The following is a 23,245-nucleotide window of genomic DNA, read 5'->3' as shown; positions in this document are numbered from 1 at the left end:
AATCACACAGGCTGCTGGGCCCAAACCTCCACCTGCAGGCAACTGCCATCCGAGGGCAAGCAGGGGGACAAGGACCTGTGTCCCTTCCTTCACCTCCCATTCATTCCCTAGCACCCAGAGTTTGAGGCAAAGCAGAGAAGAGAACTCAGGGAAGGCCAGGAATGTTGAGGGCTGGTGAGGGAGTGAGCGGGGCTGGGGATACCAGTTCTGGCTGCGGAGCATTCCCGGTCAGACAGTTGTTTGCATAAAAGCCAAAAGCCACTGCACCTGGGGTGGGGAGGCCCTCTGGGGAGGTACTCCCTGGCTTGGGGGAGAGGGGGAAGGAAGGTGTCATGGAAAGTCCCTGAAGGACACGGGGTGTTGAATTTGCTGCGGTTTTGTTTTTAACCCTGTCCTGACCTGTGAAGTAGGCAGCTGCCTCCCTGCCCCCCAAATAACAGATCTTCCCCGAGAAGAACATGAATTTACCCAAGGAAAGAGCACTGCAGTGGAAAGTATGGAGGTTAGAGGAGCTGTGGGTGATGTAGGCTGCCCCCCTTCCCCAGGACTGATGGGGCAGGAAGCCCTCCAGCAGTCTTTCCCATCACCGCCCCGCCCCTCAGGCCCCCTAGAAGAGCTGCCTCGTCAAATAAACCACAGCCCTGGGGGTGGCTGGTGGGAACTAGGGGGGCAGATGCCACCTCCTCCCCAGGCTTGTCCTTCCACCAGGTCAATCCCCATCCCACCCCCACTGGATTAGTCTCAGCACCTCGACCTCCCTGTCACTCACAGGCCCTAGCCACCCTCCCTAGACTCTTGGGGTTGGGGAGAAGGGTACAGACAGGGTCAATGAATAAAGCAAATGACAACCTGGGGCAGACTCCAGCTCAGTGTCTGGACTCCTGGCTTCCAACCCCAGCCTTGTCACTCTCTTGGTGACCCTGGACACTTCCATTTCCCTCTCCCGGCCTTAATTTTTCCTTGGAACTGGATCTCTGAAGTTCCTTCCAACGGAGACTAAGCCTAGCCTCAACCCCATGGCTCCAACCAGGCCTTTCCTCTAACTCCAGAAAGAAGAGGAGAGAAAGAGGGTCCTGTGCCCTCTCCCTTCTCTCCGCATCACACTCAGGCACGGAGGGAGGTGGAGCCCTGGAAGCAAGGGTTATGGCGGCCTATGATCTCCCCAAGTGGCCACGTTGTAAACCATTCTACGAAATTCCAATCCTGGCCCCACAGGAGTCTGGGGGACGGGGAGGTAACAGTGGGATTGTGGCCACCGAATAGGGGCAAGGAGCCTGGGTCGGAACTCCCGGCCCTGGCCTCTCTCAGGTTCTCTGAATTCCGCACGGACTCAGACACCAGATTCCCGGGTTGGGAGTGCCCAGGAGAGGATAGCGAAGGCCAGGTGGAGGGGGAAGGGGTGCGGTGCGAGGTGGGAGCTGAGGGGGGTGTGAGGGGAGGGGCAGCTGCACTTCTGAGAAACAGCTCGGCGTCTCAGCAGCCCGCAGCCTAACCCCCTGCCTGCGGCTTCACAGCTCGCTCCTCCTGCCGCCCACGCCGCTCGGGGCCTCTCCGGGGGTCGACAGCCCCCGCGGAGGCGGCTGCTGGGGAGGAGCGGCAGCTCCGGGGACAGCGTGGTGGAACCCGTGGCGTGTGGGGGGGGGGCGATGGAAAATGCAGGGGCAGGGGCAGGGGCATGGGGCGCGTGACACCCGGGGGGTAAAAAGACATCCCTCCTCCGGGGTCCTGAGCGCCAGCCCTCCGCACGCCTGTGTCCCCCCCGACCTCCACCCCCACCCCAGATGCTGTCCCTTCACACCGGGCTAGGATCCAGAAGTGAAACTGCTCGGGGTCACAGCCCAGCGCCGCCGCTGCGCCCCGCCCCGCCCTTCCGGGCACTGCAGCCCCGCAGGATCTCCCAGGGCTCGGGCGACTGCCGGGGAGGAAACTGGGGGAGGGGAAGGGGAAGTGCCCCGCGGGGCAGTCTGCAGAGCGCGGCCTTCTCTCCTGGGGGTGCCCGCGCGTAACCACGAGTGGGAACCTCGAGAGGCGTCGACCTGCGCAGCGGGAGCCAAGGGGCGGCGCCTGCACTTCCCGCCACGGCCACTGGGTGTCACTGCCGCTGCGCGGCTGAGAGGCTCGGGCGCCGTCACCAGGCGGAGGCGCGGGTCCGGGAGAACCCGAGCGCCGGGCGGGTGGCGCCCACCAGGTCCTGCCCGGCCTTCGCCGGTGAGGCTCCGAGAAGCTTGGCTGCGGCGCTCAGGCCTCTCTCCCCGCCTGGCGTCCGGAGGCCCCCACGCAGCCCACCAACTCGAGTGAAGAACAACCTAACTCCGTGACCCGCGACGACTCGCGCCACGCGAGCCTCCTTCCTTGGGGACCGGGGACCGAAGCGCGTACTCTGCGGCCCCCGAGCGCGCCCCCTAGAGAAGCGGGCCGGACTTACCCAACGCCCGCAGCCCCTAGACGGCTCGGCGCCCTTCCGTCCAGCAACCGCGCGCAGGCGGCGGGGAGAAGGGAGCCCAGGGGCGGCAGCCGGGACAGGGCCCGTTCCGCACGTGCTGGGGGACCAGAGCGACGGCGGGATCCCCACTCCGACTCCTGCCTCGTCCAACTCAGGTCTCGCCTTACTCTCGCCCTACTCCTGCCGCTGCCCTTCCCACCACCACCGCCAGCTCATTCCTTAGCTGTTGTGGGACGTGGTGGCTCAGCTTGGAAGAAGAGAACCAAAAGGTGGGAACCTGTATCGGGACTGACGGGTGTAAGAGGGCTGGGAGAGAGGAGATGCGCTGGCGTCCTTTGAAAAAATCGCGCTCGTGTCTGGTAGGAATACCAACTTCTATCACGTCCTGGATCTACCTCGGGGCCCGGGGTGTGCAGGCAAACGTAGAGGAATACGGCCTTGGCGGCAGTTCTGTGGAGGTGCAGGCGACCTCCCAGTCTCCCTCAGTCTTCCCTAAACCACTCCAAGAGAAACCTGATCCAAGTAGAAACAAACTTCCCATCATGAAAACGCAGCTCCAGCTAACACCCCTCCAGGTACCCAGCAAAGAAAAACCTGCCTCTTCCTCGGACCAGATGCAGCCCTCCCATAGGGCGCTAGCTACCATCACAGCTCACCCCACAAGAGACTGAATTTCAGACTTCCTTAAGGCCCAGTAGGGCGCAATCCATCTCAGCCCAGATAGTACCCCCACTTCCCAACACCCCTACCCATATGGAGATCGTGGAGAACCCCTGGGGACCAGCCTCGGCCCCCAGGGACACCCATTCTGTGGCTCTAGACTCCAGTCTGCAACACGAACTTCCCCAAGATCCTGATGTCTTTTCCCTCCTTGCTCCACTCCCTGCCCCAGCTGGTAGCTGAGAATCCTCTGTCCTAAGAAGCCACACTGTGCTCCTCACTCCCAAGCCCCAAAGCTAAGTTTCTGCCAACAGCGTGGGACAGGAAAGCAGACTCTGCCACAGACCCCACCTCTGTGCGATTGGGCCCTCTTTTCTGTCTGCTAGACCAGACCAGTCCTGTAGTCATGGAAGCCTTTTTTCCAACTATACCATGAAGCCGAACTACCATATACAAAGGCAATGCTCTCCCCAACCCCACCCCAACCTGCCTCCCAACTCCTGCTGGAACCCTTGGACTGCAGAAAGGCAGTAGAAAACTGCTCATGTAGACGTTTGGGAAGAAAGGATCCTTCTGAATAGCCTTGGTCTCTCTTGCCTATCTCCTTTTCTTCTTTCCTCCCTCCCTCCTCAGGGTGCCTGGCACTGGGCACAAGGAAGGAGCCAGGCAGGATCACTGACCCAATGTTGAACCCACCGCTGGCACCAGGATGTCCTCCACCCATGAACTTGGAGTCTGTGTAGATTTCACTGAACAGGATATCTGGGGATCAGTGAAAGCATCAATTGTCCAGAGCTTTGTCTGTCCAGATGTCCCACCTAGGGCATCCTGGGGGAGGTGGGCTTCCCTAGAATCATGCTCACCTGTTCTCAAAGTCCAGAAAGTTGCCAGCAGCCCCCCTGCCCTCCACACTTGACCAGGCATGGAGGTCAGCCCTGTGGCCACGTCCTCCTACAAGCCCGGGGTGAGCCACATACCCGGCTCCAGGCTCACACCAGTCATACTGGCCCTAAGAGCTGGTGTCCAGGATGTGCTACAGACCATTTCAGGCCGGCCCCTGGATAGGGGCCCTGTGTCACCCCCTGTCAAAGCCTGGCTCCCCCTCAGGGAGATGACAGGGAATCTTCTTTTTTCTTTTCCAAAGTCTTTTTCTGATTTCTGAAATGTTCTTTAATAAGTACATCTACTTTGCAGGCACTGGGGTGGTTCAGTGGGTTAAGCATTTGACTCTTGATCTTGGCTCAGGTCATGATCTCGGGGTCGTGAGATCAAGCCCCGTATTAGGCAGGCTCTGAACTCTGGGCTGAGTCTTATTGAGATTCTCTCTCTCCCTCTCCCTCTGCCCTCCCCCTGCTTTCGCTCTCTCTCAAATAAAATATATATATTTTTTTAAGATTTTGTTCATTTATTTGACAGACAGAGAGATCACAAGTAGGCAGAGAAGTAGGCAGAGAGAGAGAGGAAGGGAAGCAGGCTCCCCACTGAGCAGAGGGCCTGATGCGGGGCTCGATCCCAGGACCCTGAGATCATGACCTGAGCTGAAGGCAGAGGCTTTAACCCATTGAGCCACCCAGGCACCCTTCAACTAAAATCTTTAAAAAAAAATCACATACACCTTTTATAATCAAACCCAATAACTTGATACTGAAAAGACAGTTTGTTAAGTGCTGGTCTGTACGTTCTCCACAAGGCCCCTGCTGCCCTTCCAGCAGCCCAGATTCCATCATAACCACAAGCCTCCACTAGCCACACTGCAGCTGTCCTTGGAAGTCCCTTCTGCCATCTGGCCTCTGGGGGTCATGCTTCAGCCTCTTCGGCAGTTGAATAGCAGCCTTCCCACGTCTTCAGAGCTGGGGAGTCTTGTCCTGGGTTCCTCTGCAAGCTGATCTTGAGGGGCCCTTGTCCCCCACATTCTCAGCGGCTGCCTCTCCTCCAAGAAGTCAGAGATCTCAGCCACCCAGCGAGGACGTTCATCAGTTGATTGCCAGTGTGCCGCTCAGGGTCAAGCCAGCTGCCTCCTCTAAGGCTCCCCAGTGGTCCAGGCCCTTCACAGTAGCCAGCACTAAGAACAGAGGTGGTGGGGCACCTGAGTGGCTCAGTGGGCTAAGTCTCTGCCTTCGGCTCAGGTCATGATTTCAGGTTCCTGGGATGGAGCTCCGAAACTGGCTCTCTGCTCAGCAGGGAGCCTGCTTCCCCCTCTCTCTCTGCCTGCCTCTCTGCCTACTTGTGATCTCTCTGTCAAATAAATAAATAAAATCTTTAAAAAAATAAAATCTTAAAACAAAACCAAAAAAAAAAAAAAAAAAAAAAGAACAGAGAGGGCAGAGAATGAAGGGCAGAGAAGGGCTACGTTCTACCACCTAAAGCTGGGCAGAGCCTGACCTCTGCCTCTAACTCCATATAAGACCTCTAGTGGGTCACTCTTTTTGAGCCTCAGTTTCCTGTGCATGAAGTGAAAATGATATCTGTGCCACATACTCTAATTAGCTGATTGACTGACATAGAAGGCCATTGTCCCCTGACTGGTGCCCCAGGCTATGAGGAGCCTGGAATCCCTGGACATGACTCATTCTGGCCCCTTTTCTCCCACCCCAGCATGGACCCCCTAGCACCAACACCTTAGAAGGAGACCTGGGCATCCCTGGCCAGTCACATAGCCAGCACCAGTCAGCTCAGGCCCGAGGAGAAGCTGGTGATGGGATGGTTCTGGAAACCATGGCAGGCAGCAGGCAACAGGTTGCTCTGGTCCCCGCTGCCTGAGGGAGTCCTGCTAACAAGAAACAAAACCTGTACCTCTCTCATGCCTGGCTGCAGTAATTTCTTCAGGGTAAGTCCCCAGAAAGTTCTAAGCTAGAGAGTGGATGAGGCCTATCTTCCCCACTCTGTCTGACAAGCTTGGCTCCCCAGCCCCAAAGGTTGGGGGTGACAAGCCTGGCCCAAGGGCTGGCTGTGGTGGCTGGTCCTTCTCAGGGTCACCTCAAGACAACCCCCTGCCTGCCCCAGCCAGAGACCAGGGCTGCAGAGAAGGGAGGGGCTCTCCAAGGGGAAACACCCCTACCCCTCCTCCCCATCCCCACCCCCGCAGGCCACTTAGGAATTCCACCTGGAAGTCAGCCAGGCAGGGGCAGCAGAACAGCCCAGACCTGTATTCAGACCTGGGTTGAAATCCTGGCTCTCCCACTAACCGTAATTTGGGGCAGGTCTCGCTGAACCTTCAGTTTCCTCACCAACAAAACAGGATCCCACCACCTCATGCCCAGTCTCAAAGATTCAGGGAGAGATTTCTCCATTAAAAATTGTTTGTATTATAGAATTTTCAAGCTGACACAAATTTGAAGAATTTAACGAATCCCTATGTACCCATCACCCAGTTTCAACCATTATCAACTTAACGGCCAGCCTATGACCATACTCACATCCCTAACCCTTGGGGTTATTTAAAAGCAAAGCAAAGACATCATTTCACCTATAAATACCTCAGAATGAATCTCTCAAGGATGAAGACTTAAACACATACACACGCACACACAAATACCATTATCACCCCTTGAAAAGTTAACCATAATTCCTTAATATCGTCAAATATCTCATCAGAGTTCAAATTTCCCCCGATTGCTCATGTTTTTTACAGTTAGCTAGTTCAGATTTGAATCAAACAAGGTCAACACATTACACGTATGGCTGAATTTCTTGAGATCTAGAGATTCCCCATCTTTTCTTGTAATTTTGTTGTAAAAGCTGGGTTCTCTGCTCTGTAGTTTCCTAGTCTGGATTTGGGTAATCCTATCCCCATGTGTCATTTCACATGTTCCTCTGTCCCCTGTATTTCTGATAAACTAGCCGCTAGAGCCAAGGGATGAGACTGAGGTTCTATTTCTTGGCAAAAGTAATGCCTAGTTGGAGTTCACGTGTGTGGAGAGGTCTTCTTCTGTGATTTAAAGATTAAATGGCGGGTCCAGGTGTTGCCAGTTTGAGTCATTTTAAAGCTCTCCTGTCACCTAAGAGCAAAACCTGTAAAATGTTTTGACAAAACTCTTCAGACCATAACAGACCAACATGGGCAGTGGGGAGAGTCCAGACCCTACAGGGTCCATCTGGGCTTGTATTTTGGAAAGATTACTCTGAATGTTGGAGGGTGGGTTGGAGAGGGAAGTGAGACTTAAGAGGGCTGAGTGTTGTGGGGTCCCATTTATATGGCCTTCTAGAGGGAGCAAACTGTAAGGACAGAAAGTAGGAGGGAGGGGCATCTGGGTGGTTCAGTCAGTTAAGCGTCTGCCTTTCGCTCTGGTCATGATCTCCGAGTCCCAGGATTAAGCCCCACATTGGGCTCCTGGCTCAGCCAAGTCTGCTTCTCCCTCTGCCCCTCACCCCGCTCTTGTGCTAATTAAAAAAATAAAATCTTTGGAAAAAAAAAAGAAAGCAGGAGGGAGAGGGGTTGACAGTGGGGGTCATGAGGACTTGGGAGGTGTTGGGCCATGTATCCGGGTCGGGGTGGGAGATTCCTAACTGCACGTTTGTCAGGACTCATCTGAACAGTCGGCCCACAGGACTCGCTTTAGGGCCTGTCAGGAGATGGCACCTGGATGACAGTCCCTCATACATGCTTTCATTCACAGGAGACTCCGATGACCAAGACCCCCCGCCCTCAACAAACGTCCAGGCTGGTGGACCCCAGCCATCTGACACATTCGCCAAGGCCTGGTGGTGCCCCCCTCTCCCACTCCCCTGCTCCACTCCATGAGCCAGGACTAGCCAGACAGAACTCACGGGTGTATCAAAAAATAAGCTTTATTGTCACTCATAAAAAACAAAGCAGATCAACTGGCCTCTCAGTCTGTACAAAGTGTGGGGGGTCTAAGGCCACCTGGGCTGCCCCCATTTCTCCCATAATGCTCTGCCCCAGGGCCGCACCCAGGAGCTCCGTGGAGGGGAGCCCCTACCCCCAGTGCCTTTTCTTGAGAAGAGAGGCGGGGGGTGAGGCGGGGGGGGGGGGGCTGGCTGCCTGAGGGAGAGGCAACCGAGCAAAGCAGACCGTGCTCTCCGGGGAGAGGGGAACCCTCCCGAGCTCCGGGAGCCCGAGCCTGAGCTCCTGTACCCTGGAGTCCGCTCCACGTGCACCCGGGCGGTCAGAGCCGGTCACAGTGCCACGCGGGTGCAGCAGTGGCGGAGCACGCAGGGCAGGATGCCGCGGTTCAGCTGGTGGAACTCCACGAGCTGCAGCAGGTCGGTGAAGCGAGTCTGGCCGTCGTCCATGCTGAAGTAGAGGCGGCCCTCCTCCTCGCTCTGGGGGACAGCCAGAGGGGACAGCAGGTCGGGGGAGGCACAGGGGCGCAGGCATCTCCCCGAGAGACCCCAGACACATGGTGGGGGGCGGGGGTAGGAGCTGGGGAGCTGCTCCAGGGGCTTGAGGAGGAGGACGGGGATGACTCACCGGGAGGATAAGATAATGTTTGACCTTTTGCAGGTGGCACAAGGAGAGGACAAAGCCCTGTGGGTTCCTCTGACTCTCTCGGACCAGGAACAGGCTGCCAGGGGACAGGGCAACGTCACCCGAAGACCCAGAGCTGCCACCCCGACACAGGGTCCCTCCTATCCCTGGGTCTGTTTTCCTGCTCAGCCCTGCCCCTTACCCATCTACCAGGCCCTGCTGCCCGATGAGCCGCTGGCTCTCTTCTCGGGAAATGCGTCCGTGGAACCAGGGCTGGGTGCGGTGGATGGCTAGAGTTGGAGAAGGCAGAAGGGCAGTCACTCTGGGGAGGAGAACCCCCCCCCCGACCCTAGCCACCCCCACCAGGAATACTCAAAGAAGCCACATCAGCTCCCGCCCCTGAGGACACTGGGTGCTAACCCACCTGCACTGAGGCTTGTGCCTGAGCCTGGGGTGGGCAGGCTGAGACGGTGGTTCTTCTGTAGAGCAGTGGGAGACACAGGGGATCAGGGTGGCACCTCGAGAATACAGAGCCCCTTTCCGCACCTGGGGACCTCCCTTACGCCCTTCTTCCTCCCATGCCACGGAAACCCACAAGGAGAGGGGCACCTGGGTGGCTCAGCCAGTTCAGCATCCGACTCTTGATTTCGGCTCAGGTCATGATCTCAGGGTGGTGAGATCGAGCCCTGAGTTGGGCTCCATGCTGAGTAGAGAGCTTGCTTAAGAGTCTCTCTCCTGCTTCCTCTGCTCCTCCCCCTTCTTAAACACACACACACACACACACACACACACACACACGGTCCCCAGGACAAACATGCAGGTGGCTGTGGGCCCCTCACCCTCCAGGCCTGGGCCTCCTCCAGGGCTGCACTCAGAGCTTCCTGGGGGTTCTCGATGACACGCCCAGCATGGCCAGAGAAGTCCATGGCCACCAGGGTGTTATCAGAGACACTCCTCTGTAGATGGGACAGGATGTGGAGGAGTCAGAAGAGCACCCATGTCTCCCCAGGATGGGGCCTGGGTGCCCAGGCCCAGCTAATGCCCCCGGGCACACTCACCAGAGGTGGAGAACCCACACAGGACGGGCGCAGGTGGCGGGACTGGGCCTGCTGGTAATTCTTATACAGCTGTGCCCCATACTGCAGCGCAGAGGGAGAAAGAGAGCCTGAGGTCACACCAGTGCTGGGGACCGGGCTGTGAACACCCCCGCCACCAGAACGCCCCAAGAGCAAGACTATCTCTGCCGTGCATAAGGAGCTTTCTGAGGCCAGAGCCAGGACTCGGCCTTGGCCCGGGCATACCGAGAGAGCAAGGCTACAGCGCTCCCTCGTTCCTGAGGGCAGAGCTCCTCGTGCAGGGGGATCCGGAGGGTGAGGCCCACCTTGAAGAGGCGGAAAGCTGCTAACCAGCAGCCACGGCTCTGCTCATCCTCACTGCAGAAGACCCGAAGCCCCTTGTGGCCATTTCGAAGTTTGTTGGGCTGTAGGAAGGGGAAACCAGTTGGTCCCGTATCTGCCATTAGGACCAGATGTCTGTCTCCGAGGGGCAGGGCAGGGTGCAGGGAGAGGTGTCTGGGTGTCCCAAATGGAGCTCAGAAGCCCTAAGTGGGATCCCGGGGCCTGAGCAGCTCCTATTCCCTCCAAGGCCCAGCCGGGGTCTTTACCTTGATACAGAAGCCGAAGTCGGTGGGCATCCCATAGAGCTTGCGGCCCTGGGTCACCACATACACGTTGGACTCGTTCACATCTGCTATATACTGCAGGTGCCTTGGATCCTAGACAGCATGGGTAGGCGGGACCTGTTACAGGCAGCCCCCGTCCCCCTACTGCTGTCCCCGTAAGCCAGCTGGGGAGATTTCTGAGAGGAGCAGAGAAGTGCCCCAGGTCACACAGCAAACAGGAGAGCCAGGATTCAAACTCAGTCTTCACCTGCCTTTCCCACTACTACCTCCTAGGGTAGGTGAGCTAGGAGGGAAAGAGGAGCAGCGGAGGGTCTCGGGGCACAGGGGAGAAAGATCTAGGCGTTCCAGTAAGGGAAGAGACAGCTCCTAAAAGGACCGGGAATGGGAAATCCCAGGGGCTGAGGCTGTCCACCCTCAAGACTTCACCTTGGAGGTGCCCTTGGTGGAGTAGTAGAGGCCAGACCGGCGCAGGAAGCAGAAGAAGCGTTTCCAAAGCTTCCGTCCTGATCCCCGGAGCTGCAGGAAGCCCTGGATCTCCGGGAAGCTGCCTGCATTCAGGAAGTTCTGGGGCCAGAAGAGAGCAGGAAGAGGGTGAGAGGGTGAAAGGTCAAGAACGACATAGACACACACATGCACAGGCCTTCAGGAGAGAAGCAATACCACATACATTTATTGTCCCATTTCACAGACAAAGAAACGGTCAACCAGGTCAAAGACGGTCAACCAGGAAAAGTGACTTGTCCAGTCACTGAGCACTGCGCTACTCTCCACCACACAGAGGGGAGGCCAAATGCTTAAGGGCCAAAAAACCAATCGGGGGTCATGGGCCATCATGAGTATGCCACGGGATGGGGGTGTCCCTTTACCTGGATGAGGTCTTCGTGGGATATGCCTGTGTGTGCGTCCACACAGCTGGAGACCATCTTTTCTGGGAACAGGGTGTGCTGGGGGGAAAGGAGTCAGGAGTCAGGGGTCAAGGAACCAGGGTGGGGATCGGGGTGTCCCAGTGCCCAGAGCCCCCTCCCACACACTCACTGGAGAGCTCTTGAACAGTTCATACTTGGCGAAGTTCTTCCGGAAAACAAAGCGGCTGTCTCCACCAATGGGCCAGGCAGCCTGCACTTCTACCACGGACTCATGGTCCTCCAAGCCCCGCTCTGGGGTCAAGAGCAAACAGCAAGGGTAGGTGGAGACCAGGTGGACGCCTGCCTAGCCCAAGGTGTGAATTACCGCTCCCTGTCCAGATAGCCCTTGGCACCCCAGCTCACCCAGTGCTAGGTGGGGGTGGCACTCCACCAGCCCCCAGTTTTCATCGCTCAGGGCACGAGCTCGCTGCACCAGCATCTCACAGACGTAGCGGGCTGTAGCGCCCGCCGCCACCTCCACAGACCGGCAGGCCCCATCCTCGCTGTACACCTTCACTACCTGCAACCCAGGAATCGCCAATGACTCGAGGAAAGGCGAGGGTGGTTCCTTCCCTTCCGCTGCCTGCTATACCCACAGGGACCCCTGACCAAATCCGCCCACCTCTCTGGGAGCGGCACCGTATCCACCCCAGTCCCACAGCACCCCCATATCCCCTGCCTTCTCTCTCCCAAGACAACTCACATGGGGGCAGCTGGCGTCTCGAGGGGGCAGCCCCCTGGTACTGGAGGACCCCCCAAGAATGGGGGTCTGTGAAGGAGGACTGCAGAGCTCAGGGAAGGGATTGGGGATGGAGGGCAGAGAGGTTGCCCGCAGCTCCTCCTCTCGAAGAAGATTCCTGGGGCCCAGGGAAGGGGGGCAGAGAATTTGCGGACTGCAAGCTTCTGCCTTACCCAGCACTGACCTCCCCCCAACCCTGACCACCACCAGCCCCTCCTCAGCTCCATCCACCCCATTGTACCTGGTCGGAATGGGCAGAGGCTGGGACCTCTTCACCTCCCCAGGAAGAGGGGCATCGGGAGGTGGGGGAGTCCCAGGAGGGGTCCCAGGGGCCAGGTACAGGTCTTCTGGGGAGCTGCTGAGATGAGGTGGAGACAGACCCAGCTCCATAACATCTGAGGGAGAAGAGGGGGCTGAGAGCAACCGCGCTCGTGCCCTTGTCCCACAGAGAGGGGCCAAGAGGACCCAGATGTCCTGACTTCACACAGCTGCCAAGGTGCCCCTCGGAGCTGACACAGCACCTTATCGCTCCCCCTCTAACTGGAGTTTCCCTGGAGCCTTTGGGAAAGGGTAGCGTGGGCCCGTTTGCAAACGGGGACACCAAGTTCCTGAGAAGGAAGCATTCTTGCCCCCGTCACAGGTGAGTCAGGGAGTGGAACTCGGTGTTTGGACTCCAAGTCCAGTGCTCGTCTGTCAGCGCCATGCTGCCCAGGGGAAGAGCTAAGAGGGTCCCCCCCTCCGCAAGCCCAGCAGTGGCAACAGACTCCGTGTGCCGCAGACTGCGTGACTCTCAGTCTCTGAGCATGCCCTAAGCATGGGGCATTCACTCCTCTGGGCTCTGCCCCAGGTTTTTCCAGTGCTTCGTTGCCAGACCTAGTTGCCAAAGCCTGTTGTGGCAACGCCTGCCCAAGTGCTGAGTGATGCGCAGAAGGGGAGGAGGAGGTGGGCAAGGACAGGAACCAGGAGGGCAGGAGGCAGGCTCAGCCACAGGGAGGACCCCCAGCAGCCCCCAAACTTTGGGTGCCCTCTCCAGATTCCTCCTGCCCAGTTTTCTTAAAGCCCCAATGCCAAGGCCACCTCCTCCAAGCAGCCTTCCTGGATTTTCCACTTCCAGACGGAAGGGCTCCCGCTCTGTACCGTGCTGGGGCCTCTGTGCCAATTCCATGCACCTGTCTTATCCACCCACTGGTCTGGAGCCACCCAGCACCCCCAGGCAGGGCTGGGGTCCTACCCACATCCTATCGCCCACAGGTACTGCATAGGCACCTACAACAAGTAAGGACAGGAGAGCTGGGACAAAGATGCGCACTGGGGACAGAGGCAGCACAGGCCCCTCCTCCACAGGAAGCAGGAACCCCTCTGCCTGGCTGGAACCTGGGAGGACCTGGGAGAACTGGAGACCTAGGCCGGGGCTGTTAGGCTGCCTGCAGCACCTGGCACTGACCCTCCAGGATGGGGCAGGCCCCTGACCATTAAGTGAGGGGATTTGGGGGACAGGTGAGTCAGGGTGGGGCGGGACACCACTGCCTGGGGCTCTCTATTCAACCTTGACTCATCTGCACTACTTCCTGACTTAGGAGAAACACAAACAGCCCTGCCTCTCTACCCACCTCTCTCCCCTCCCACCCCCAACCGACCAGGCTGGAAAGAACAGGGGGGAGGGGGAGGTGCAAGGCAGGGATGGGCTGGGGGGAGGGGGGGAGGAGGAGGATGGTGGGCCCCCCGCAACTCCTCTGACATCATTTTTGCCTCCCCACCCCTGGCCCACCTCCAGTCCAGGAGGGACCTGCAATCCGCCTTTCTGGGTCCCATAGTCACCTAGTCACCTCCCAGTCCGGGAGCCCCCTCACCCAAGGGGAGGAAAAAGGCCTGGCCTGGATTCAAAGACCCAGCTGGAGCAGAGCCAACCTCCCAGTGATGCCCTCACTCACCCAAAGAAGCCATGTAGTACTCCCTATCCTGTCTGGGGCCTACCAGGCTTTCATTCTGCTGCCGCCCACTCCTAGCACCCAGGCCACAGTGGGCCCAGAGGACTTATCTACATCAACCGTGGGGAGGTGAGGTCCTCCCATTACACTCTCCGGGAAGTCCCAGCCAGAGGAGTACTACCGGAGCAGAAGTAGCGAGACACCGAGACACCCGAGAGACAGACACAGACAGGCAGATGAGGAAAAGGCCCGGAGGGTGAGGCAGGGAGGGGGCATAGGGGGCTCAGGGTCCTGCGGGGGAGGGGGCGGGGAATGCAAGACACACCCAGCAGCAAACATCAACAAGTCTCCAGAACATCAACAAGGCACTATGTCCCGGCTCCCATCCCCTCTACCCTGGAGTCACCAGCCCTGGTGACTTCACTCCAGGGAGACTGGGGGCGGCAGCGAAGCCAGAGAGGAACACAGAGACCAAAAGTGGGGTTCTACTACTTCCCAGAGGGAAAAGGAATCAGGGCAGTGTTTGGGCAGGGAAATGAGAGATTTAAATAAGAATCAGATTAGAATCTGGCCTCAGAGGGCTGAAGGGCCACTGAAGACTTGGGTTTGGCCTTTTGATCCCACCCTGCCTTCCAGACCCTTCTAAGGCAAGAGAAGAGTGGGGCAGTTAGAGCCAAACAGATGGGATGGGAGGAGAACCGGGTCCTAGCTCTGGGGCCCGGGGAACACTCTCCCAAGAGACCTGAACCTTTCAAACGGGGCCCTAGGAAAGCTTCTGTGGAAGGAACCGACCCCCAAGACCTCAGTCCCCTCAACGGTAGGACTCCCAAGTCCGGGCTTCCCAAACGGCCTCTCCTGCCCCGCGGCTCCAGCCCCACCCTCTTTCCCGCCCTACCAGCCTCCTGCCTCCTTGTTTACTTCCTGAATCTCGCCCCACCTGGCTGGCCCCAAGGGCGGGTGGCAGGGCCCAGTATTAAGGGCCCTTGGAAAACAAGGCCACCTCCGTCGCTAGCCAGGGGAGGGGGGAGGAGGGAGGGGCTGGCAGGGCCGAGGCCTAGGCGGAGGACAGCAGGTGGCGGGAAGGCCCGGCTCCAGCCCAGCACTCCGCGTCCGCCCCCCTCGGGATTTATGGGGGGGGGGGGGGAGGTCCAACCTTGCGGGAGTTCTGAGCTTGTAGGGCCCAGGTAAGGAGGCGGGAAACCCCTAGATGACCCGGAGTTGGAGGAGGGCCCAGGACCCTGAGGCCCCGCCCACTCCCTAACTCTGGAAAAAAACGCCCAATGGGAAAGGCGGGGGGGCGGGGGGTAAGCTTTCTTAAAGTTTAATTTGGGAAGAATGCTAGATTGTGTCTGTGAAGTTAATCATTACAGGCTGCTTCCCTTCTTGGAGGGCTCCCCCAGCACGATCGGAGAGGGAAGGGGGCGGAGAGGGGAGCGCAGTCTAGGACAGGCCGACCAAGAGGGGCCATTCTTGAGGGGCAGTAGGGTTGGGAGGCCTTCCAAGGGCGGACAGGTGCATTCTCCACCCCCGCTGCATCAGGGAGATCCAGACTCGGGTCTTTCTCCAAACACTGCCCCCTGCCCCCAAACACGCACACACACACTTTCCCTAGTCCCCGCTCCGCCGCAGACCCCCAGCATCCAGACCTCTAGCCTTCATTCCGACGCCAGGAAGGACCCCGGGGCCTGCCCCGCCCGCACCTCCTAGGGCAGGACCCTGTATTCTGAGCAGGCAAACAATCCCGAGACCGAGCTCTAACATTTAGGAGATCCCAAACTGGAGGGTGCCCCCCGCCCCTGCGCGGAGACCTCAGTCTTTGGTAGAGTCTTGGGAAAACCTCAAACTTCAGGCTGAGCCAGGAATGCCTCTAGGCAGCCCTGGACGCTCAGGCCCCCTCCTAGCTCTTTTTCTGGGAAGGTGGGGAGGGACTAGTTTCAGCGGGAAAGCCGCGTCTCCCCGAGGAGAGGATCGGAGATCTTTCTTCCCCATCCCCATCAGCTGCTTTGTCCGGGCGCCGGACGGAGGCGGGCTACAGGGAGGAAAGGAAGGAATAAGGAGGACAGGAAATGAGAATAGGGAAAGACTGAGGGCAGATGGTGAGGAAGGGGCGGGATACGGGCGATTGGAGAAAAAGAGAAAGCGAGGCGGCCAGAACAACACAGCAGGAGGCTGAATCTTTAAACGTTGACCCCGGACCTGCCGCTGCTCCCACCCTCAAGACGGAGTGCCCGCTGGGTCCTTACCTGGACCCTGGGCGTCGGAACACTTGGCTGGGGCCACCGGTTTAGGGAGGGAGACGCCAGGCCCTTAACTACCTGTCCCCCTCCTGCCCCCGCCCTTGGCCTGACATCACTGAGGGGGGGAAAGGGAGCTGGGAGTCAGGCGGCCGCCCGACCGCCCACCTGGGCAACCTGCCAGCTCCTGGCCCTGACACGGGCACAGCCTGGGGCGCTGGGGCGGCCGGGGGTGGGAGCAGGTTGTCGGCTGGGACCGATTTTGGTCACCTTACCTGGAGGGCTCCAGCAGAAGTAGCAGGACACCGGGTACAAAGTCCGGTTCTGTCTTGGGACCCCAGACACCTGGACTTGATTTCAAATCCACTCCTTCTTTTCTACAGGTGGCAGGAGGGTGTCCCGACTTTGGACGTAGAGTGAAGGTTAGGGGGAGGGAGAGCCCTGTGTGTCCAAGCTCCTGGCCCAAGGAAACTAAAATTATCTTGGGCAGGTGGGGGCGGGGCCTGGGGAAGAATCACGGGAGGTGGAACCAGAGGAGGAGGGGCGGGACTCCCTGACACTCCACGCTGGCCGGGATTGTTTTTGCCCTTCTTAGTCTGGTGGTGGCAGGTGCCAGGGGAGAGGCGGGGAAGACGGTAGAGCCTCAGAGTGAAGATCCTCGTGATGTGGGAGCGAGGGACTGGGGGCTGGAGGGTACAAGAACCGGCGCTCACCTTCCCCACACTCCTCCCCAAATCAGGTCTGCTCATTGGCCAAGCCAGGGGGCCTGTCTGGGCCTCTGGGTCCCACCTGATGGGGCAAAGAGCACTCAGCCAAAGAGGGAAGTCTGCCAGAAGGGTGTCCAGGAACAGGGGCTGCTCCTTGACCTCCAACCACAGTCTGGCCACCCAGCCTGCACCCTGGCCCTCAGAGGCACCCAGGGAGATGTTCTCCCTTCTTTCCTTTTTTTTGACAGAGAAACACAGCGAGAGAGGGAACACAAGCAGGGGGAATGGGAGAGGGAGAAGCAGGCTTCCCTCCAAGCAGAGAGCCTGATGCGGGGCCCGATCCCAGGACCCTGGGACCACGACCCTCGCTGAGGGCACACGCTTAACTACTGAGCCACCCAGGCAGCCCGGAAGTTCTCCCTTATTTGCAAAGTCCAGGGTCTCAGCTTCTTCCGAAATCCAAGGAGTTATACAGGTCTCATGGTAGGAGGAATGATCTAGGGAAAGCTCTGGCCAGGTGCCAGGGGACTCCCCTTTGAGCATCACTTTAGTTCTTTCCTCCAGCATTAGGCAAACAGAAGGGTCAGGGAGAGGGGCTGGAAGGGCGCAGATCAAAGGCAGTGGCCACCTCCCAGCCTCAAGTGGGTGACAGTTGGGTAAACAAACAGTCTTTAGAGTGATAGGCAGTCTGCCCTGAGGTACCATCAAGGAGTGGCTCTAGCCTCAACTTTCCCCAAATGGGGTTTTCCTAGAAAAACCAGTAGGAGTGGACTAAACAAAGAAGTGGGGGAGGGGGCGAGGTCACCTGGGCCTTGGAGCAGCAGCTTGTGCAAAGCACAGTAGACGACTCACTCAAAGATTCCTTCCTTCATTCAATAATATTTAAGTACCTACTATAGGCAAACCCCATGCATGGTGCTGGGGCAAAAGCGGGGAGCAGCAAAAACAGACCCTGCCCTTATCCTCGTGCAGCCCAGTTGGGAAGACTGATGTTAATAGAAAAATCCCATAAAGGGCGCCTGGGTGATTCAGTCAGTTACGTGACCAACTCTTGAAATGACCAACTCAGGTCATGATCCCAAGAGTTGTGAGATCGAGCCCTGTGTTGGGCTCCATGCTGGGTGTGGGGCCTGCTCAGATCCTCTCAGTGGCTCAGTTGTTAAGTGTCTGCCTTCAGCTTGGGTCAAGGTCCCGGGGTCCTGGGATCAAGCCCCACGTCGGGCTCCCTGCTCCAAGGGAATCTTGTTCTCCCTCTCTCGCTGTGTCTCTGTCAAATAAATAAATAAAATCTTCAAAAAAAAAAAAAAAAGATTCTCTCATTCTCCCTCCCTTCTGCCCCTCCTTCTCTCTTAAAAAACAAACAAACAAACAAACAAACAAACACACACAAATAAGAAATGACAGGTGACCAGTATACTGGGAGAATGACTCACCTGATGAATTGGGGAAGCCTTGTCTGTGGAAGTGACAAGCGAGCAGAGGGGAAACTGAAGCAGGGAGCAGGGTGGGTGGCAATGGGGGGTGTTCCATTCAAGATGAGGAAACAAGTGCCAAAGCCCTTATCGGGAGGGGACATGGCATGAAAAGGCACAGTGGGGTTGAGGAGAAGGAAAGAGAGGAGGCCACACGGCTAAGCTCAGGCTGGTGAGGAGAAAGGCAAGTGCTTTGGACTCAGCTGTGTTTCTCAAAGTGTGGCCGGGGACCACCTGCCTCTACATCTCCTTAGGCTTGTGTAAAAAAAAACAGATCCCTGGGCCCCTCCCCATCTACTGAATCTCAGTCTCCAGGGCCAAGACCCAGGAATGTGTGGTATTGACAAGCCCTCAGGTGGTTAAACCAGGTTTAAGAGCCATCCATCCTGTCTGTCCAGACAGGCAGGAACTATGGGTCGAGGCCAGACCCTGCAGTGGCTCTCCAGGCACAGAAAGGCAGGCAGATTTATATTTTGAAAAGATCACGCTGGATGTTGAAGGATGGGGTTAGAGAGGGAAGCCAGACTCAGAAGGCTGAGCGCTGTAGCATTCTATTGATATGGCTTTTGGGAGGGGGTGGGACTATAAGGACAGAAGAGAGATCTGGGGTCTGGGAGGAGGGAGATGGGTTGACAGCAAAGGGGAAGGGGACTTGTGAGGAGGTAATGGAGCTGTTCTATATCTTGGTCGTGGTGGTAGGTATACAACTTGGTTAGGACTCACAGAAAGGTACAATCAAGAGGGCAAATTTTACTGTATATAAGTTATATCTGAACTTTTAAAAAGATTTTTTTTTTTTTTTTTGAGAGAGAGAGCATGAGAGAGAAAGATTACAAGTGGGCGGGGGAGGGTTCTCGAATCCCAGGACCCCGGGGTCATGACCTGAACCAAAGACAGACGCCCAACAACTGAGCCACCCCGTCACCCCAGATTAGTCCTTTCAATAAATGGTTCTGGGACAATCAACTCTCCACATGCCAGAAGATGAGCTTAGATCCTTACCTCACAATCTACAAAGATTAACTCAAGATAGACCATAGACTTAAATGTAAGAGCAAAAATAAAACGTCTGAAGAAACTATGGGAAAAAAATCTTCTTGACCTTAAGTTAGGCAGCGATCTTAGATACAACAGCAAAAGCACAAATGACCAAAAAAATCAGCAAATTGAACGTCATCAAAATTTAAGTTTTTTGCACTTCAAAAGATACCACTAAGAAAATTAAAAACAACAACAACAACAACAAAACTTGTTGGGATGCCTGGGTGGCTTAGTTGGTTAAATGTCTGACTTCTGCTCACGTCATGATCCTGGGGTTCTGGGATCGAGTTCTGTATGGGGCTCCCCACTCAGCGTGGAGTCTGCTTCTCCTGCTCGTGATCTCTCCCTCTTTCTTCTACGCACTCTCTTTCTCAAATAAATAAATAAAAATCTTTTTTAAAATGGCAAAAGAGGGCGCCGTGGCTCAGTTGATTAAGCGACTGCCTTCAGCTCACATCATGACCCCGGAGTCCCTGGATCAAGTCCTGCATTGGGCCCCCAGCTCCATGGGGAGTCTGTTTCTCCACTCTCATGCTCTCTCTCTCTCTCAAATACATAAAGGAAATGTTTGTTTTTTTAAGATTTTACTTATTTATTTGAAAGAGAGAGAATGAGAGAGTGAGAGAGAGAGAGAGAGAGAGAACATGAGAAGGGGCAGGGTCAGAGGGAGAAGCAGACTTCCTGCTGAGCAGGGAGCCTGATGCAGGACTCCATCCCAGGATTCCAGGATCATGACCTGAGCTGAAGGCAGTTGCTTAACCAACTGAGCCACCCAGGCACCTAATAAAGAAAATGTTTTAAAAAAATGTTTTAAAATGGGCAAAAGATTTGAATAGATGTTTTTCTAAATGAGAGCCATGGATGGCTAATAAGCATATGAAAAGATGCTCAACATCATTAGTCATTAGAGAAATGCAAATTAAAACCACAATGATATACCACCTCACACCCACCAGGATTGCTATAATCAGAGACAGACAATAAGTGTTGACAGGGATATGGGTAAACAAATCCTCATATATTGCTGGTGGGAATGTAAAATGGTACAGACATTTTGGAATAACAGTTTGGCCGTTTCTCAAAAAGTTAAACATAAACTTACCATGCAACCTAGCAATTCTACTCCTAGAGAAATGAGAACACACATAACATACAAAGGCACTTACATGAATGTTCATAGCAGCATTATCTGAAATAGCTAAGAACTGGAAACACAAATGACCATCAGCTGGCATTGAATAGATCAACAAAAAAAGATGGTATATCTGTACAATGGGATACTGTTCAGCAACCAAAGGGAGCAAACAGCCCCATTGCTACAGCGTGGATGAACCGCAGAAGGTTTAGAATGAATGAAAAAAGCCAGAAGCGAAAGACCACATATTATAGCATTTATATAAAATGTCCAGAAAAGGCAAATTTATAGATAGAAAGCAGACCCATGGTTGCCTAGAGTTGGAGCTGGAGGCTGGACTGCAAACAAGCAGGAGGGAACTTTCTAGACTGATGGAAAGGTTCCGGAACTGACTGTAGTGATGGCGGCACAACTCTGGAAATCACTGAATTTTTAAAAAATTGCACTTAAAAAAAATTTTTATTTATTTGTTTTAGGTGGGGAGGGGCAGAGAGAGAGAGAGAGCCTTAAGCAGACTCCTCGCAGAGCACGGGTCCGCCGCGGGGCTCAATCTCAAGACCCTGAGATCAGGGCCCTGAGATCACAACCTGAGAGGAAAGCAAGAGTTGGTAGCTGAATTGACTGTGCCACCCAGGAGCCGCCAAAAATTCATGATTTGAAAGGATGGTAATAATGTAGCTGACCTGTTAGGATATCATGGTATATCCCAGGGACTCCTGTGAGAAACAAGGCAGCAAGACAGCCTCCATTTTCAGAGTTCCAAAAGAGAAATATGCCAGCCCAGGCCAGGATGAGATGGGGGAGGTGCAGGAACCGGGCAGGTGTGACGGGAATGCAGAGTCTAAGGAGTGGGAGCCCCAAAGCCTTAGCTTCCAGACAGCAGGGGAGAAGCAGTCACTGCCCCCGATTGTGCCTACAGCTTTGGAGCTTGAGTCTGAAGCACCTGAGTGTTGAACAATGGGTTGGTTTAAAACGCCATCAGTATGTTAGCAAGAAACAACAACTGTCCCGTAACAACAGCCAACCCCAGGCCCTGGATCCACTTGCCCCATCACTTTCGCTTCCTTTTGTAAACTGGAAAGCACCTGCAGTCTAAGATATTTCATGAGATTATATGAAGCCGTGACGTCCAGCGGACACAAGATGCTGGGCAAGTCCGGGGCTCTGGGAACCCGGGCCGGATAAGGTGGTCACAGCCCACAGCCCTCAAACTGGGGATAGGGTCAAAACGCAGCAGCAATCGCGGCCTGCAGGGGGCGCCCGGACGTAACGCGCGGCCCGCTCCGCCCAGAGGCCCCGCCCCGTCACGTGCTCGCGGCGTCGCGTCACACCCGGAAGCAGCGGCTGAAGCAGAGTCGGGAGCAATGAGCGGGGAGCCGGGGCCGACGTCTGAAGCGCCCCCTCCCGGGGAAATTGAACCGGGTAGTGGGGTACGCATCGTGGTGGAGTACTGGTGAGCGTCTCCAGCTCGTGGGGTGTCCGGGCCGAACGGGGGTGGGTCCACGGGAGGCCCCTCCTCCGAAACCCAAGCAGAGCCCAAGCATCTTGTCCCTAGTGAACCCTGCGGTTTTGAGGCGACCTACCTGGAGCTGGCGAGTGCCGTGAAGGAGCAGTATCCTGGCATTGAGATCGAGTCGCGCCTGGGGGGCACAGGTGAGGCCCGCAGAACACCTGCTGAGTCAGTGTTCTAAATCTCAACTCTACCACTTTCTAGCCCTGGAACTGGCTGTTTTATATAGTGTGCAGCAGTGTCTGGCATAGAGTAAAACGTCCAACCAACTCGAGGCCCCTTCCAAAGGTGAGGGCGGGGGACACAGATGAAGCCTGTAGGGGAAAACGGGTGAGACTGCAGAAGTGTAGGGTTGGAGGGGAGGGAGCCCTTCTTTGAATTATGAACCCAGAGTTCAGAGGACACACAGGTAACTCCTCCCTGGGGTTCCTTTGGCTTGAGCCGGGTTTGGGAAATGGCTCGGAGAACTAGCCTCTAGTGGGGTCGGTGGAGACAGAAAGGAGCCTGCGAAGAGTCCAAGGAGTGTGATAGCCTCTCCTTACTTGCCTGTTGTCAGCATACAGTTCATTTTTTGATTTATTTAATACCAGGGGCCTTTGAGATCGAAATCAATGGACAGCTGGTGTTCTCCAAGCTGGAGAATGGGGGCTTCCCTTATGAGAAAGATGTGAGTATTTACAATGTGGGTAGGCCCCTGTTCACCCTTCCCCTGCAATGGATCATTCCATTCCACCTCTGCCCTGTAGCTCATTGAGGCCATCCGAAGAGCCAGTAATGGAGAACCCCTAGAAAAGATCACCAACAGCCGTCCTCCCTGCGTCATCCTGTAACTACACGTGATTCTGGGTTCCTGCTGTTTTGGGACCCAAGCCTTGGTCTCCTGTCTGGTCCTGCTGAGGGCTCCCCACTGCCTCTTTCCCCTCACCTGGGTCCTGGTAAGCTAAAAGACTCTGGCCTCCACTTTGTCCCTTTGGGTACCAAGAGGGAATAGAAGCTGCAGTGGTCTTGGGGATGGGAGAGAGACCTTCTCCATGGACATTTCCACAGCCGCCTTATACCCCCTTCCCAGGATCAGTGCCCAAGTCTGCTCCCCACTCCAGCTCAGCTGTACCGGTCAAATGCCACCACAGTTCTAACTCTACCTTCCACTAGCCCTGGACAATGTCAACTATTGGCAATAAAGTGGCACTGCAAACACCTGTACCAAACTAGTGTGTGTTTTTATGTTTGTGGCGGGGCAGGGGTTGGTAGCATAGAGGCCAGCCCAGCCTTTATACCACGAAGGGGGCTCTGCTGAGTGGGTGGGCTTTTTTGGGATAGTCACTTCTAGTTCAGTGATTTCCTCACTCATAGCCAAGGCAA

General features: G+C 56.2%; 2 protein-coding genes and 1 long non-coding RNA gene across 4 annotated transcripts; 2 read left to right on the top strand and 1 right to left on the bottom strand.

The window, feature by feature from the left end:
• Positions 1–2,065: 2,065 nt before the first annotated feature.
• LOC123928743 lies at positions 2,066–7,924 on the top strand. The gene is made up of 2 exons (XR_006815795.1): positions 2,066–2,712; positions 7,720–7,924. It is a non-coding gene; the product is annotated as an uncharacterized LOC123928743 (long non-coding RNA).
• Positions 7,874–16,466, bottom strand: GRB7 (growth factor receptor bound protein 7). Of its 2 annotated transcripts, none has more exons than XM_045983730.1 (15): positions 16,294–16,466; positions 12,098–12,251; positions 11,821–11,974; positions 11,481–11,637; positions 11,248–11,369; positions 11,079–11,156; positions 10,639–10,776; positions 10,195–10,305; positions 9,913–10,011; positions 9,590–9,670; positions 9,371–9,487; positions 8,956–9,010; positions 8,734–8,821; positions 8,535–8,628; positions 7,874–8,386 (listed from the first exon to the last, which is right to left on the bottom strand). In XM_045983730.1, the coding sequence occupies exons 2-15, from the start codon at positions 12,244–12,246 to the stop codon at positions 8,240–8,242; spliced, it is 1,590 nt and encodes a 529-aa protein (XP_045839686.1). In that variant the 5' UTR covers positions 12,247–12,251; positions 16,294–16,466; the 3' UTR covers positions 7,874–8,239. The 2 variants fall into 2 exon arrangements, with proteins under 2 accessions (XP_045839686.1, XP_045839687.1); XM_045983731.1 differs by lacking the exon at positions 16,294–16,466 and adding an exon at positions 16,028–16,226.
• Positions 16,467–21,675: 5,209 nt separating this feature from the next.
• Positions 21,676–23,082, top strand: MIEN1 (migration and invasion enhancer 1). Its single transcript, XM_045984613.1, has 4 exons — positions 21,676–21,826; positions 21,929–22,026; positions 22,474–22,550; positions 22,630–23,082. The coding sequence occupies exons 1-4, from the start codon at positions 21,738–21,740 to the stop codon at positions 22,711–22,713; spliced, it is 348 nt and encodes a 115-aa protein (XP_045840569.1). The 5' UTR covers positions 21,676–21,737; the 3' UTR covers positions 22,714–23,082.
• Positions 23,083–23,245: the final 163 nt, after the last annotated feature.

The sequence above is a fragment of the Meles meles genome, chromosome 18, assembly GCF_922984935.1.
Source record: "Meles meles chromosome 18, mMelMel3.1 paternal haplotype, whole genome shotgun sequence".
Taxonomy (NCBI): domain Eukaryota; kingdom Metazoa; phylum Chordata; class Mammalia; order Carnivora; family Mustelidae; genus Meles; species Meles meles.
Note: the sequence above shows the minus strand (reverse complement) of the source record. Positions and strands in the feature narration are given on the sequence as shown.